The sequence below is a fragment of the Callorhinus ursinus genome, unplaced genomic scaffold (genome assembly GCF_003265705.2).
Source record: "Callorhinus ursinus isolate GAN/ISIS: 27379988/994484 unplaced genomic scaffold, GSC_fseal_2.0 scaffold12, whole genome shotgun sequence".
In the NCBI taxonomy this organism is placed as follows: Eukaryota; Metazoa; Chordata; class Mammalia; order Carnivora; family Otariidae; genus Callorhinus; species Callorhinus ursinus.
In genome coordinates this window covers 46,889,039-46,902,519 of record NW_027397074.1, presented here as the reverse complement: position 1 = coordinate 46,902,519, position 13,481 = coordinate 46,889,039, and the positions used below count along the sequence as shown (strand labels likewise).

Below are 13,481 nucleotides of genomic sequence, written 5' to 3'. Positions count from 1 at the left end.
TCAAAATAATAATGAGGTTTAACTCAGCATTACAGACCTTTATCCTTTGGAGTCCCCTTAGTGGTGGGGCTCTGTTTAAAGAAATTCTTCAGCTCTGATCTCAGTAGTAATGAATCTCTCTCTCTCTCTCTCTCTCTCTCTCTCTCTCACACGCACACGCACACACACACACACACACACACACATGCAGAAAGAAATGTCTCTTCTTAGAGAGCTGCTTCAGGCATATGAACACATGTTCAACCAGGTGTTTTCTATGAATCTGGCTGACTGAGCCATATATTTGGAAATTTTACATTTTTGTCTGAATTAAGGACTGTTTTTCTGCTCTGCAGTGAAAGCTCTTTGATTACTGTAATTTGGTTGGGGTTGATTGGACACTGAGGTTCCATCTTCTTTTTGCATCTCACAAAGGTATGGTTCATACCTAGATCTTTTACTCATTTGTCTCCCATCTTTAATATATTTTGGTATTTGGGGGGTAGTGTGTAATAACTGGCTTGGCAAATGTAATCAAATAAATGATACTTCAAAAAGAGTACTATCAACATGTAAAATAGTTATAGGAATCTAAGACTCTTCTCATTCTTTGCTGATGGTCCTGTGCTTGACCATTACTCTTTTGGTTCCTAAAATTATTTTAGTAACAGTAGCACACTGTCTCCAAGTTACCTGCATTTCCCCCTGAGGAGAGCACAGTACTTTGGACTTTCCTGTTGCTTCCAGCAGCAGAGCATAGTGTGAACCACTGCCCATCTCCTTGAATAGAGAAGGCATTAGCGCAAACAATGTCACGGTGTCCTCCTTCTGAACCCTGCCTATATATAAACGTGGAGTCCCCCAAAGGAAGGAGCAGCTGCTGGATCAGTGGATGAAATGAAGAGGCTCTTTGCGTAGACCAGGTGACTGTGGCTCCCATTGATTTGCTGATCAAAGCTGTCTGAAATGCTGCAGGGCAGGGATTTCTCAGTGCCAGTCCTGTGCCTGCAGGCGACAAGCCAGTCCTTTCTGCTTCCGAGATTGGAATCCAAAGGTGATCACTTGGGAAGAATGAGAAATGCTTCTCAGCTCAGAGGAAACTTCTACTGAGCTTTGCTGCAAATTGAAGGGGGTCTCTACTTGTTTGGGGGAACAAAGAGTGCTAGCCAAGATGATAGGAACCTTCACACTTGCATTTTAAAACTCAGGTTTCTATTGAATTAAAATCAGAGCTACTTAGTAATGGGATCCTGTGTAATAGAAAAAAGTTCACCTTAGGAAGTTGGGACTATTATATTACACTTGTTACTGAGAGGATGCTCCATTGAAAGCACTGGACTTGGATGACCTCACCTTGGCTTTCCTGAGGCCAAATCCCACTTGTGATCTTCAAGGTCCTAACTTTTCCATGTCTACATTTCTTGGTAGTACACTGTATGGCACAAACATATATAGTTGACATAAAATATTTTCAGTTATTTATAAGCAAAATGTCATTTTAATTTTACATAATACTAGCTGGTCTCTTCCATGTTACTTAGGAGAGAGAGAATTATTAACCATCGTTAAATAAATTCTAGCAGCTACTCACCCTGAACCAGTGGTTCTCAACTCTGGCTGCTCCTTAGAATTACTGGGGGAGCTTTTGAAAATGCTGCTATTCTGGGGCTACTCATCTCCCCCCAACTCACACCCCTCCCATAAATTCCAATTTAACTGGTCTGGCTGGGAACTGAGGACCCATAATCCTCTAAATGATGCTAATGTGCAGCCACTGGGTTTGAATCATGCTCTGTGGCTCAGGTGAGAAGCAGCTCAATCCAAAATCAGAAGGGCAGTTCAGAGCATGTACCACTGGAATTATTGATTTTGGGACTCACGTTTAACATCTCTGTTGGCTTTCTCTGTTTAGAGAACCTTAATGCATGGTGAGGGGACCTCCCTCCTGTGCCTCAGGGTCAGCTGCTCTGAGTACCCCTCCCACATCTCTCTGCCCCAGTTGATTCAGCATATGTCCCTGGTCTATGTACACTCCCAATTTGATGAAAATGCACCCAAGCTGACAGAAACGTCTTTACAGAGAGAGAGAGAGAGAGAGACACAGAAAGAAGGAAAGAAAGAACGGCAGAGGCTTCCAATTCTGGGGCAGGGGACCCACTTTCTCAATCGGCATTATAAATTGTGTAGTCTTTTACATTCTTTCAAGGACTTTTGTAATGATTTTTTTATATAAAACTCATTCTTGACTCTACACTTTTATCTTGAAGATTAACATCCTTTTTTTTCTCTTTTGCTTATAAACCACTGAGTGAATGATTTTATTTGCTTCTTCAACCGTTTCTCCAAGCATAGCTGTCAGCCTATACAATTGTAAAAATGTCCCATAAACAGGATGCAGTTCATACATTTTGTCCACCCACATCACTTTGTTATATCCTCATTTGCTTCAAATACCCTAATGTAATTTGGTTAACTGTAAGAGAGAGTTATGCCAGGGAAGTTTTATGATAGCCTGTCCTTCGATTAAAGCCTTTGGAATACATTTTACCTCTGAAATATGCTGCTTAAAGAAAACAAACATTTATCTGTATTTGGAAAAATAGGCATACAGCAAAGTTAGTAGGATTACAGCCTCCAGACTGACATTTTTGGAATGTAAATTCAAAATTAAAACTCTATAAAAGCTGTATCACTATGCAAATGATGGAGGAAAAAAGAACTATTAAATTATAAGCAAACTCTGGCTCTAATTTCATAGAGCATTCTTGCCTGGGGCAGTGAGATTTTATATTTTAAAAGCTCAATTCTGTTGGTGTTTCCAGAGCATTTCCCTAAGATTGTTAAATAGAGTCTACCCAAAATAATCTGAAGTATTTCTAAGAGGGGTCATGGCCATCGCACAGAAAGTATTTAAAGAAAAGTTAAATACTATCAGTGTAGACTCCCTTTTCATTCTTCCTGCCATGGAATTTCATACACATATTGAGGTAATAGAATAAAGGGTAAAGAGGTGAACTTTGGAGGCTGACCGGATGCAGACTGTAGTTCTACCACTTCTCAGCTGTGAGACTTTGGCAAACTATTTTTTAACCTCTCTTAATTCCAATTTTTTCACCTCTACCTTGAGTATTAATAATATGGATCTCATAGAGTTGGGAGGATTAAATTAGTTAATATACATAACATGGATCTCATGTAGTTGGGAAGATTAAATTAGTTAATATACATCAAACATTTGGCATAGTGCCTGATAGAAAATAAATGCTTGACAAATAGTTATTATTTAAGTAAATATTATAATTATTAATAGTAAAAGCAGATTGATTTTTTTAAACTTTCTTTTATTTTTTTAGATGTATTTATTTATTTTAGAGGGGGCGGAGGGGCAGAGGGAGAGAGGGTCTTAAGCAGACTCCACATTGAGTGCAGAGCCCGACATGGGATTCAATCTCATGACCATGCGATCATGACCTGAGCTGAAACCAAGAGTTGGCTGCTTAACCAATTCCCCACCCATGTGCCCCCAGATTGATTCTCTTGATTCCACTGAGGAATGAAGAATAACCTTTCACCAAGAAAAAATAAAACTCAGGCTCTGGACCAAGATGGTGACAGAGGAGGCTCCTGAATTCCCTCCTCCCATGGATACACCGAATAATGTAGGTACATGTGGAGCAATTGCCTCTGAAAGAAATCTGGAAACTGGTTGAATGACTCCTAGATATCAGGTAACTGAAAAACTACTTACGTCAAATTGGGTAATAAAGGCTGAAACACACTGTTGTCATAAATCCTACTACTGACACAGCATATACAGTAATGGAGAGGAAACATCCAACTCCCAGCATCTCCCTGAGGCAGGAAGGGTTTGGATCACATATCTAGCACTTCAACTTTTAAGGCTACCACTGCAGAGGGACAGGTCCCCAAATCACACAGCTCTGAAAGCCAACAGGACTTGCATTGATGAGTCCCATAGGACTATTATACCAAACAAAGAAGCAGTTGTTACAGGGAGCAAACACTGGCAGCTGGCTATCCCCTCAAGGCTTAGCACAGAGGGAGCAGATAAAAATGCCCATCTCCCAGTCTTTCCCTGAAAGGGGTTTGATTTCCCTGAAGGGGTTCTAATAACAACTGCTGCCTGAGGGTTTGGCTTATAATTAGCATGGTACTGACTGAGCTCCTTCCTTGAGCCCAAAAGAGCTAGTGGGCACTTCCTCACTTGGTCCAACCAAAAAACCAAGTTGCCAGTATCTTTCTGCATTGTCCACACCTCTGGCTCCCCAACTTTTATGACTGCTACCCGAGGAATGGGCCCCTCATCACCCAGCTCTGATAACCAATGATGCTTGCATTTATGAGTCCCACAGGACTATAGCAAACAAAGAAGTAGCTTGTAAATGGGTGTAGGAGCACCCCCTATGGCTGTACACCTAGGCTCAGTGCAGAGGGCAAAGGCAAAAATGTCCTTTTCCCAGTTTCCTCCTAGAACGGGTTTGACTGCAGAGTTTCCCAGCTGCTGCCTGAGGGTCTGGCTTCTGGTCATCCAGCATCTGGGTGCTGACTGTGATCCTCCCCTTTGGGACACTGATGAGTCTCGGCACATAGTCAATTACTGGGAGCCACTAAGAAAACAGATGGTGGCTTGGACAATCACAGAAGTTTGAGAGGCAAGTAGGAGCTCAGGCTGGGCTGATTGACAAAGTTCATTTCCTGCAGGAGACCGATCTGTCAAGACTGGGGGAGATGACTGCTTTATCTAATGTACATCACAGAGGGTCAAGGAAAAGGAAGAAACAGGAATATGTTCCAAACAAAAGAACAAGATAAATCTCCAGAAACCTTAATGAAATGGAGATAAGTGATTTGCAGAATAGAGAATTCAAAATAATGGTAACAAACATACTTACCAAAGTCAGGAACGCAACGAGTGAACAAAGATAGAAATGCGGCAGAGATAGAAAATATAAAAAACAAAAATAAATAAGGCTGCTCTGCAAGTCACCATGCCGCGTGGAAGTCGGAGCCGCACCTCCTGCATGGCCCCTCCGGCCAGCTGGGCACCTCAGATGAGAGCGGCACCTAGACCAGCGCCAGCAGCTCAGCCTCCAGCAGCGGCTCCACCAGCTGCTGTTGGCTCACCTGCTGCTGTGCCCCGGCAGCCAGGGCTCATGGCCCAGATGGCAACCACTGCAGCTGGCGTGGCTGTGGGCTCTGCTGTCAGGCACACGATAGGTCATGCCATCACTGGGGGCTTTAGTGGAGGAGGCAATGCTGAGCCTTCAAGGCCTGACATCACTTACCAGGAGCCTCAGGGAACCCAGCCAGCATACCAGGAGCAGCAGCAGTTTGGCCCATGCCACTATAAGATGAAACAGTTTCTGTAGTGTGCCCAGAACCAGGGTAACCTGAAGCTTTGTGAAGGTTTCAGTGAGGTGCTGAAACAGTGCAGGTTTGCAAATGCATTAGCCTAATCAAGAAGTTCAAATTGAAGATAAGGAAAATCATCTCTCATAACCAAGTTAATTTAGCATAAAAATATAATTGATGGTGAATGGTGAATATATAAGGTATAAAACCACCAGTTAAGCTTCTCCTTCATCATTAAATACAGCTTTCTTCAGAATTGGAATAAAAAAGGTTGTTCTTACTGTATAGAAGTTCATTGAGATGGTTTGAATTTGGGGTTGGGCAGATATTTGTGTGCCTCCTTAAATCACCTTTTGTGATGTTCTCATTTGTGAATTAGAATAAAGTGATTTTCTCCCCAAAAAAAATAAAAAAGAAATAAATAAAATGAGTTTTATTTTAAATAAAACATAAATAAATAACAAACAACAATAAATAAATGAATAAATTAAAAATACCAAGCAGAAATAAAAAAGATGAAGAATACAATAATTGAACTGAAAATTGAATAGAGAGGTTCAATAGCAACCTAGATCAAGTGGAGGGAAGGGTGTGATATTCTTTTTTCAGGTAATCTTTACTCCATGAACTGCACTCTTTTTACTCCACATATGACAATACTGTCTATTAAGGATTATATGGGTTATGCCCTGACATTATGACTCAGGTATTTCTGTTTTCTTAAGTGTTACTCCCTATTTTTAGTATCTTAATTGGATAGCAAATAATTGGCCAGATATTCAAATTTGAACTTAGAGATTTATCTGTAAACCCCACCAAAATATATGACTTACTCACAGCAGTGCTGCTGCTGATCATTAGTTGCATATAACCTGATCCATGGAAACGGAGGAACAAGAAAGAAGAAAAGGAATGCCGTTCACTTTTTAAATAGTAGTCCCACCTTAGAAATCAGCCATCTTGGGTCAAGTAGATTTAGATTATAGCGGCATGCTATAGTACAGAGACTTCTGGCCAAATATGGCAGATTAAACACATGGGTTTACCTTTGCTCCTTCATAAAACCGTTCCATATGACAGCAAAACAATGAAGAAGGCATAAATGTACAAGAACAGAAGGGGAGAGGAAATGACAGAAGAAAGATGTCAACAAAAATTTGAAAGCTGGAAATTGCATGAACTGATCTAACAGTCATAGCATACTGGTCTCGGCAGAAAAGCCTTCAGAGAGGGCAGGGGCCAGTTCATATTGGCTGCAGAACAACAGAAAGACTGTATGCAGGAGCTGGGGCCACAAAGAAGCCCTGAATGGCTAGTTCACAATCTTCACGGGGGCAGTCAGACCCCCTAGTCCCCTCTGCAACACGCACGACTAAGCATCTCACCCTCTCTGTCCCTCTCCCTCCACCCTACCCTTCTCCCTCTCCCCATCTCTCTCTTTCTCTTCACTCTGGGATGAAGAAGAAGTCATTTAGCTTTCCATGGGTCTACAGAGTTGGCCTGGGCATACATGCGTGATATATACATATATACAAATGAATAATATGTTGCCTCAGAGTTGGCAGTTTGGTGCAAATTTTGTTCAGTGTCGGGTATTCCATCTCCAAAACTCCAAAGCCAGAATGGCATGGAATTGTGACACAAAATGTCCTTGTCTTGCTTGAATCCAGGACACTGAAATTACAGGTGAGGTAGGGGATTCTGATTAATATTTAATTGATAGTTGTCATTGAAATGGAAAATGAGCATGTTAAAAAAATCAGTAGCTCCTCATGGATCTGTTTGATACAATAAATCACTAAATGAATTTACATTCTAATTAAGGAGGTCCAATCACCTTGACCTCTTGTAAATCTCCTGGGGCTTAGTATTGGAGAGGACTTCAATATTAAATATCTTTGATGGTCTTTGATGTATGTGGTTGTGGGTAGCACTTGATTATTTATATTATTTATAGTATTATTATTTCCACATGGTTTAAATCAGGGTAGTGATTTGAATCTAAACTATTCAATGTATCATTTCTAACAGAGGCTTTTCCAAAGGTATAGATATTTTTAACAGATCCTTTGGCAAAGGCTTTGATATTTAATTATTAAACATGATTGAAGAGTAATATATTACTTGATTTAAAAGTATAGCTATTTGGAAGAAATGGAGAATTATGAAGAGTAGATCAATAGCTTGCCAGGTCCTGAATGCAGGTTTAATGCAGTAATTTGGGGGAAAAAAAAACTTTATTGATTGATTTCTACTTTTTATTTTTTACATTCAGTTGCTATATGAAAAAGCAACTTATCCAAATGCAGTATCAAGACAATTAATGTCATTAAGTAAAATATTTTTTTAACAGGCTTATTCAGGAAGCCAGAGAATTAAAACTACAAAGGCTTGGTTTTGGCAGTGTAATTACTGTAATTCTTGGAAATTCATAGGTCTGACTCATTTATACCGAGGTTGATATTAATTTGCTTTAAAAAGGAATACCCATCTGTGATTGTTGCATTGGTAAAAGGTCATAAAATCTTGAAGGTGCCTCAGAACCTTTCAAATGAAACTGATGACTATAAAACTTTTATTTTTCTTTAAAATAATCCCTGGGACTTTAGCACACATGATGTAACATACATATCTTCTGTTTGTAAAAAGAGAATTATTCCTACCAAAACGAACTCTCTGTTCATCTTGTGGTTATATTTGAGATGGGTCCTGGATCAGGATTGGGGCCATTTACTTCTCTACCTGTGGCTGAATAGAAGTGATGCTTTTCCCATCCAGGAGGGCTGCCTCACTTTGAGCTGCTGGACCTCCGTAGGGTCATTTATGTTTCTGTCCATGACCAATAGTGGGGTTCTTCCTCAGGTCAGCTGTGAAGTATAGACTTTTGGCATGAGGACTGGCAGCAAAATAACAACATTACACCCTCTCGGCATCAAATCAATACATTTCTCTTCACCAACCAGGTGTTGGAGGAAACTGGTCCAGTGACTCTAGAAAGAGGTATGAATAAAAGGAATGGGAGCTGATAGTGTCATTGTAGGCCATATAATGGAGCAGTCCCTCAATATTATGCTTCACACTTCTCACAATTTAATATAAAGTCTGCCACACACTGTTGTAAATTTCTTAGTTTTATATACTTAAATAATTATAAATGTTTAATATACTTATAAAATATATATATATAATTTCATCTTTATAGTATTCTCTGTGGTGGATACTAATGTTATTCTCTTTACAGATAAGGAAACCAAAACACAGAGAAGTTAGTGTAGACATTCAAGGCTAAGCAAGTCCAGACAAAAATTCCATGGATTCAGTGAAGTGTGAAGGATATGTGATTATCATTAATCCCCCAAATAAATAAGTAGCATCATCTAGGCCAATTTTGTCAGTATCAAAACTGGAGGTTGGGCAGGTTTTCATGCTGAAGTAACTTGGCAGCAGACAGCAGGCCCATTGCGCAAGCAGGGATTTTTAGGAAGATAAAATAATATTCAGCCAAGACCTAGGTGGAAGGACTAACTTGGCAGCTGAACCTTGAATATTAGTGACACTGGAGAGCAAGGCAAGCCTGGGTCTGGGGCTCCTGGAGAGCATCTAGGTTGGGCTGCTATGACAAGATTGGGACATGAAAGGACAACTCTTATTGGGTAAGGCAGGATCTTAATAAAGGACATAGGTTCCAAACCCACAGATCAGTCTACATAGCAGTAAGACTGACTTTTGATTAGATTCTTGGGGGACCTTAGATCTCATCCTGGGTAGCAAATGAATTGGTTTAAGAGGGATAATATAATAAGTGAATATTTGAATGAATGAATGAATGAATGAATGAAGGTCATCTTGGTGAGGCTAAGCAAATAGAGTTATATGAATTGGAGATATTTAGGGGCAGACAGACAGACATATCATTGTTACATAGTGAGTTTTTTTGTGATAATGGATTTATTCTTGAGCAAACCCTCTTATAACTTCAGAGAAATAGTGACTGCCTCGCAATTAAACTGTGGTGTCTTCTCAGCTCTTTTCAACTGGACAGCATTTTTTTTGTATTATAGATGCTAAAAGGCAACATTTAAAATAGAAGAAAAACCTTGAGATAACCATAAGTTATATCTGTTTATGTGGCATGAGCATCCTTTACCAAAGTTGTTTTTGAGGTAATTCTTTTTATGTATTTGGTAGTTTAGTATTCAACCTTTGTAGTGATTGAAGAAGACAGCTGATAATGGGGGAAAAGGAATGAATTTGCTTAATCCACATCTCCTTGCCTTGAAAAACACGTATTTTGCATGAGTTGACTGTAGTTAAAGATGTATTATGTTAGGTCTGCTATTTGCTTTCCCTAGATTCCTCTTATTATCCTGGCCAGTGTAAGCATCCCTAGTTAACACACAAATAGAAAAAGCAAGGTATATGTTGACGTTTGGGTGTAGATGGATAAAGTTGGATGTAGAATTGCTAAATTCTTCCCTGTACTCCTTGTCATCAAGTGTTTCTTTTCCGCCTGTGCTTATTTTTGCACGTATAATCCAAACTCTTATATTTGTCTTGATATGATAAGGTTTTCCAGTGATAATCTCTATATTCTCTAGACTATATTTTAACTAAGATCTTAGCCTTTGACTTTTTTTTATAGTTGTTTTGGCAATATTTGTGTAATTAATTCATACTTGGTATAGAACCAACTTTGAATCTGACTTGTAAATCAGATTGGAGCTGCTTAAAAATTATCTGAGTGATTTTGAGCCAATCTGAGTTATGTTTATATGAATTTATTTTAGCTAATATATGCTTTTCTTTTTGTTTTTGCCTTGGACCTAAACCAGACTAACTGTATGGAGTGTCAGTGAGAAGGAATGAGGATAATTGCTGGTTTAAAATTATAACTGCTGTGGATTTAACTGACATACAACCCTGAGATGTAGGCGGAAGGTGGCAAGCTGAAGGGTGATTAATGAAGTGGACTGTGCAGGTTCTTTCTGAAAAACTTTGCTCCTTGTACTCATGAACAGACATAGCAAACCAACACAAAAATGCTGCTCAGTAGCCACAGCCAAACTGGTTTTCTGAGGCTAGGATTGGAGAAGTGTGTGTAAGGACAAATACTAGTTTGTACTTGCTTCCTCAAAGGGGTGCCAGTGCCATCTCTTGAAAGGATTTTAGACTGTTCTTGCCTTGGTCCCAGATCACTTGGGTTGCCTTTATACCTCAAATCACCCTACTCCTTGCCCTGTTCAGATTCTGGTGTCTTATCTGCTATTTCCGAGTTCATCCATAGTCACATCTCTAATTTGACCCCTGCTGCATAACTCTTGCCCTTGTGAGTTTCAGCTTTGTCTTCCTGACCCAAGGTTGTTACCATTAGCTTCTCTCCTCCTATGTGACCCAAATTGGCCGTGACTTATTATTTATGGTGTTTTGTTTCCCCAGTTCACTCCCTAATAAAATGGAACTGGACACAACTGTTGTAAAGCATTGGCTGGTACCTTGGGGATTGCCTTTCTTTTAAGCAGTCTCAGATTTCCCTGAAAATTTTTATTGAAAATTCATGTGATTGGCGGTGTATGTACCATGTAGAGAGCTAAAGTGAAAGTTGAAAATAGGGCTTCTGAGTTATAGACAGTGTGGGACAAAATGCAACCTCAAATGTATGCATCCTCTTTGATGATGACAATGAACCCTTGCCACCACCCCTTTTCGGGGGGAGAAAGCTGAGGTCCATGATGTTTGTGTCCTCGTTGTTATGTGGTACATCAACCAGGTTGGGAAGATATCTCGGTCTCTGAGCTCTCGTGTCTCTTGATCACCAAAACTACAGGTTGAAATATGAAATACTTGGTCTAGCCAACCACTTGGGGTCAAGAAGATAAAAATCAAGTCCAACTATGTAGGCAAACATTTGAGTACTAATCTGTAAAACACAAGCATTCACCTGTTAAACATGTTTCTGTGTAAGAAAAAGAAAATATTTTTTTCACGTAATTTGTAGCCAGCTAACTGTTGTCTTTTTTTTAAAAAACAGCCCTATTGAATGCATCCTGCTGTTGTACAGGGAACTCCCTGTCTCAAAGGCAAAAATATTTTTTTATTATCTATGTTTTAACATACCGTGATATGAAAATAGTATTTCCTCTCTCAAAGTAAATTTCATTTTAGAAATACGTGTTTACCCAAATGGAAAGAAACCTATATGTTAAGTCAAAATATTCTGAATATTTATGGTAATAACTGTGTGGCTAAGGGACTATAAGATTAACTGGATTTGAGATAAAAGTCTTCCTTCTCATTTGTTGTTTCAGAATTAATAGGTTTTGTTGATTTTTATCCTCCTTCTGATCGCAGTGACTTGTATATATATATATATATCTGCTGCTCTGTTAACATTATGTCTACCTCTGTACAGTAAACCTTTGCTTCCTGGAAACCAATCGATTTAAATTTTGATTAAAAGAAAACACATCGAATTTAATGCCACCGGCCCGAAACAGGAACAACAGAGAAAATAAAAACTCCTACCACACTTTGATCATGCTGAGAAGGAGAAAAAGGAATGAAACCAATTTTGCTTCCTCTGGAGGCATAGATAACAGGCAGCACGCTTCATTTATTTTTTTAAGGATTTATTTATTTATTTTGAGAGAGAGAGAGAGAGAGAGAGAGAGCGCATGCACACCAGAGCGAGCGCCTGCAGGAGCAGGGGGAGGGGCAGAGGGAGTGGGAGGGGAGAATCCCAGGCAGACTCCCTGCTGAGCATGGAGCCCCATGCAGGGTTTGACTTCATGACCCTGAGATCCTGACCTTAGTCAAAATCAAGAGTCAGCCGCTTAACCAACTGAGCGACACAGGCACCCCAACAGGCAGCGCACTTTAAAAGAAGTAAACAAGGAAACTCAGTGGCTAGGTTGAGATATAAGCACTTGAGTTTCCACATGGATTTCTTGGTTGACTTGAGGGAAAGTTATTACCTTCTCTTAGCTTCAGTTTTCCCATTTGTAAGATGGGCATAATAATGGTACCTAACTCCTAGATTGTTGTGAAAGTTTTCAGTGTCATGAGCACATCTGGCCCACAGTCAGTGAAACTGATTTATTATTTACTATTCTAGAGGGAACTGAGGGGGAGGTCTCCCTGGCTGACACCTCCTGGGATGGGCAGAAGTGGATTTCAGGGTGTATCAGGGAGGCTGATACAGGAATGGCATTAGGGAGATTAACAGCACATGCCCCCTTCTTTGGAGACAAGCAAGCAGGATGAGGTTTGCTTTCTTAGTTATGGCAACTCATAAAATACTGTAGTAAACTTAGAGGATTCCGAGGGCCAGCTTTGAGGTTGTGTGATTACTCGGCTCCTTGAGACTGTCCTGTTTCTGGTGGTTATATACCAGGCCGAAAGGTGACAGGGAGCATCATAGATCCCATAGAGGCCTCTCTCAATTTGCAAAGTATTAAATTTCTGTACATGTTTATTTGCTAGTTTACATATATGTGTATGTGTGTGTGTGTGTGTGTGTATGTGTATAAACTAATCAAAAATAATAGCCTAATTCCATCATCCTGCTTTGAATATATGTAAGCAATTCACATATATTTTTCTGGGTTTAGGCTTAGTATTTTGGTGTGAGTATTCTATTTAAAAATTAGGCTGACAAATTGGAAACCAGCCTATCAAGCTAAGCTGAAAACACACTTCAATTGTTTTTAGAATTGGATTCCTCATGATCACAAACAGTTATCTATTGTTTGCATAGACCAGGTGTTGTACTCTTCCAAGTGTTTTACAACAGTTGCATGAGATAGGGGCTCTTTTTCCCTCTTGACAGAGGAGGACACTGAAGCAGGGGAAGATCCAGTAGCTCAAACTCACACTGTTTTTGAGCGGCAGAGCTGGGATTGAAACCTAGGCTGTTAAGCTGTAGAAGCCATGCACTCACTCACCACATCTATGGCCTCTCAATTTACAGGCTTTTGAGAACAGATGGATCTTCTCATCAGAACATATTACAATCAAATCATGTTCTTTATTTGCCTGGATTTCACCACGCTACTAGCTTTTGAAAAGCCTCTGCTTGATTTCCTCATTTGGCCCACACTGGAGCAAGCAGGTAGTTCCCACTATCTGTCCCT

General features: G+C 39.8%; 2 protein-coding genes across 11 annotated transcripts in view; both read left to right on the top strand.

The window, feature by feature from the left end:
* Nucleotides 1-13,481, top strand: part of PDE1C (phosphodiesterase 1C) — a 648,442-nt gene that overhangs the window by 486,396 nt on the left and 148,565 nt on the right. The gene's annotated exons all lie outside the window — the stretch shown is intronic.
* LOC112825041 (coiled-coil-helix-coiled-coil-helix domain-containing protein 2-like) lies at nt 4,989-5,742 on the top strand. 2 transcript variants are annotated; one of them, XM_073898590.1, is made up of 2 exons: nt 4,989-5,365; nt 5,435-5,742. In XM_073898590.1, the coding sequence occupies exons 1-2, from the start codon at nt 4,989-4,991 to the stop codon at nt 5,454-5,456; spliced, it is 399 nt and encodes a 132-aa protein (XP_073754691.1). In that variant the 3' UTR covers nt 5,457-5,742. The 2 variants fall into 2 exon arrangements, with proteins under 2 accessions (XP_073754691.1, XP_073754692.1); XM_073898591.1 differs by lacking the exon at nt 5,435-5,742 and having other exon boundaries at nt 4,989-5,369.

Coding starts and splice junctions, on each gene's coding strand:
- LOC112825041 (XM_073898590.1), top strand. CDS start 4,989: ATGCCGCGTGGAAGTCGGAGCCGCACCTCCTGCATGGCCCCTCCGGCC. Junction 5,366..5,434: donor TATAAGATGAAACAGTTTCT/GTAGTGTGCCCA, acceptor GAAACAGTGCAG/GTTTGCAAATGCATTAGCCT.